Below are 2,500 nucleotides of genomic sequence, written 5' to 3' on the forward strand. Positions count from 1 at the left end.
AACTGTCCAGGATTTTTCAATTAGCCAGATGCAAATCAAACCAGAATCCCTTTTTCACACTGACAAGGTTTTATACATTATTGTGATCCAGACACAGGTTCACAGCTTTCCTGTAGACATTCTCTTGGCTCATAGCTTCGTAATTCAGCATTCAACAGTCTGCCCCATATTGCATTATAGGGATGTACAACCACAGTTCTGGCACCCCTGTGGTCTTCAAGCTCTCTTCCTTCATTGGCCCATTTGAAAATAGACCCCTCTAAATTATACAACACCAGGTTTGACATTAGTCCTTCCTTGATATCTTTTTTCATTTTGTATTGAAGTTTTTGAGCCAAAGCACTGGACCGGTATCCAAGCGAGCAATAGCATACCACTGCTGTAGGTCCTTCAGAGGTCATAACTTGAAGATAAAAATATAGATATAATCAATGTATGTAACTGTTATGTTGTTCACCAACTAGGAAGTCAGTATACAGAATAATTGGAAAGGAAGTTAAGACTGAGGGCACAAGCAATTTAAATTTATGTACATACAACCTCTTGTTTTTTTTCTTTTTTTTCCCCACAGCTTTATTGGGTACTCCTCTTGTAATATGCAATATAAATTTATAAGATACAAGAAAAAAAAAGAAAAGAAGCAAAACCCAAAAGGGATAGGTGCAATGGGACTATAATGTCCCATGTGATGCACCGCCCCTTTGATGTTTGTACTGGTGCTGTACATCATTCTTTTTTTAATGGTTGCAGGTCATTCACTGTCCTATGATCCAAGAGCAGCATTTCATAGTATGACAAAATGAAAAAAGGAGAAAAGGAAATCGGATATCCCTTGTAAATAAAGGAGTGGGCTTCAACATTAAGTCTGTACCCCTAGATCACGACGCCATTAAACCATCTCAAAAGGGCATAACTCAAACAAGGAATTCAATACCATTATAAAATATAACTTACAACAAACACAAAACATACCTGTCTCAGTGATTAGTTTTATTAACTGTTCCACATCATTTGTTTCTGGGTTCACCAAATGTGCATTACAGAGATGGCTAACTTGAAATTCTTTCTCACTGCGAACATCCTTACAATACAACACCAAAAATGCAATAATTGAGAAGATTACCAGCTTGTGGACACTATCGGGCTGCTTTGTTGTATTTATATGCAACTATGATAATTTTTTTACTTACATGACAGTATGTGTATGATTTATTACTAAGGCACGAATACTTTATTTCAATAATAATAATGGATAAACATTCAAGGCTATTTAAAGGTAATCGTGATAACTTTAAAAGTGCAACGTTTCGATGTCTCCATGAAATAATTTTCAAGTGACAAAAAAAGCTGAAGGTGACAAATTTATACAAGTTTGAGGTGATAGGTTAAAGTTAACATATGCAGTGTTGTACTTAACACAAGTGCATGTTCATGTTAATTTAAGTAAATAGTTTTGAGCAGATTGTGGTCAGTTGTGTGTTCACTGGCTTGGTTTCTTCAATTTCATGAACAACATCTCCATTAAACAGGGTAAATTTCTGTTGTAAGAAATCCAAGCCAAAGGGTGAATTTATCATATTGAAAGAAACTAATGGAAGCAAGTAAGTTACTTTAAGTGCCTCCATCAAAAAGGATATGGAAAAGCGAATCGAACTGGGACGTTCTGTTTTATGATCCGCCCCTGGGGTATGGATGAGTGAGATTCCTACTACTTGAATTCTTTGTTGGAACCCTTTGAAAAACCTTTCCTACCCCTTCACTTTTTTGTTGGTGCCTTTGAAAAAAGATTACTACCAGTTGAATTTTGATGGACCTCACCCATAGGGACGTTCAGGTCATAAACGGAATGTCCCATTGAGGAAGTCTGGCAGGCACTAAGCTAGATGGATAAAGTCATGTGTTTTCTCATGTCATGATGTGGTATTAGAGGCTCTTTGAAAGCTTATAAATCTCAAGGGAGAGTCACAAATGTGGGCAGAAAATGATAAAAAAGTAATACAGGCAAAGACTAGAGATGGTAAAGAGAGGAAGGGTCTTAAAGGACAAATGCATAGAAAGGACCCCTCCTACATGTATGATCTAAGCTTTCATTCTTAAATCTTTGCTCTAAATGTTAAGGTATTTTTAATATATATTTTTGTTTACATGCCTTGAATAATTCAAATAAAAAATATTACTTGTAAGGTAAGTAGGACATTATTGTGATCATGTACCTCTGATGGGGCATTCATTCATTTATTTATTTCTTCATTTATTTATTTATTGATTTATTTATCAATAAAGTGTTCATTCTTAAGGTGGGGGTAAAAGTGAATTTGAATGGCATTTTAAGAAGGGATAAAAGAAAGAAAATTATTTATGGAACACCAACACCCCCAGAGACGGGGTAGCTTTTTTTTTTCCCATTAAGGACGGTGCCTACAAATAAAAGATATTTTTGCCCCGGTTTATGATTATGCACGAAATGTAGATCTTAACAAGTGTTATTGAAATCCAAAAA

General features: G+C 35.4%; 1 protein-coding gene across 1 annotated transcript in view; it reads right to left on the reverse strand.

Annotated features, from left to right (window-relative positions):
- LOC138047160 (uncharacterized) overlaps positions 1 to 2,500 on the reverse strand; it is a 4,934-nt gene that overhangs the window by 150 nt on the left and 2,284 nt on the right. Inside the window, exons 2-3 of the mRNA XM_068893889.1 lie at positions 973 to 1,081; positions 1 to 403 (exon numbers count right to left, since the gene is read on the reverse strand). The exon at positions 1 to 403 is cut by the window's left edge and continues 150 nt beyond it. Of these exons, the coding sequence (XP_068749990.1) occupies positions 78 to 403; positions 973 to 1,081 (435 nt within the window). The 3' untranslated portion in view covers positions 1 to 77. The remainder of the gene's footprint in view (positions 404 to 972; positions 1,082 to 2,500) is intronic.

This window comes from Montipora capricornis, chromosome 4, assembly GCF_036669925.1.
Source record: "Montipora capricornis isolate CH-2021 chromosome 4, ASM3666992v2, whole genome shotgun sequence".
NCBI lineage: Eukaryota > Metazoa > Cnidaria > Anthozoa > Scleractinia > Acroporidae > Montipora > Montipora capricornis.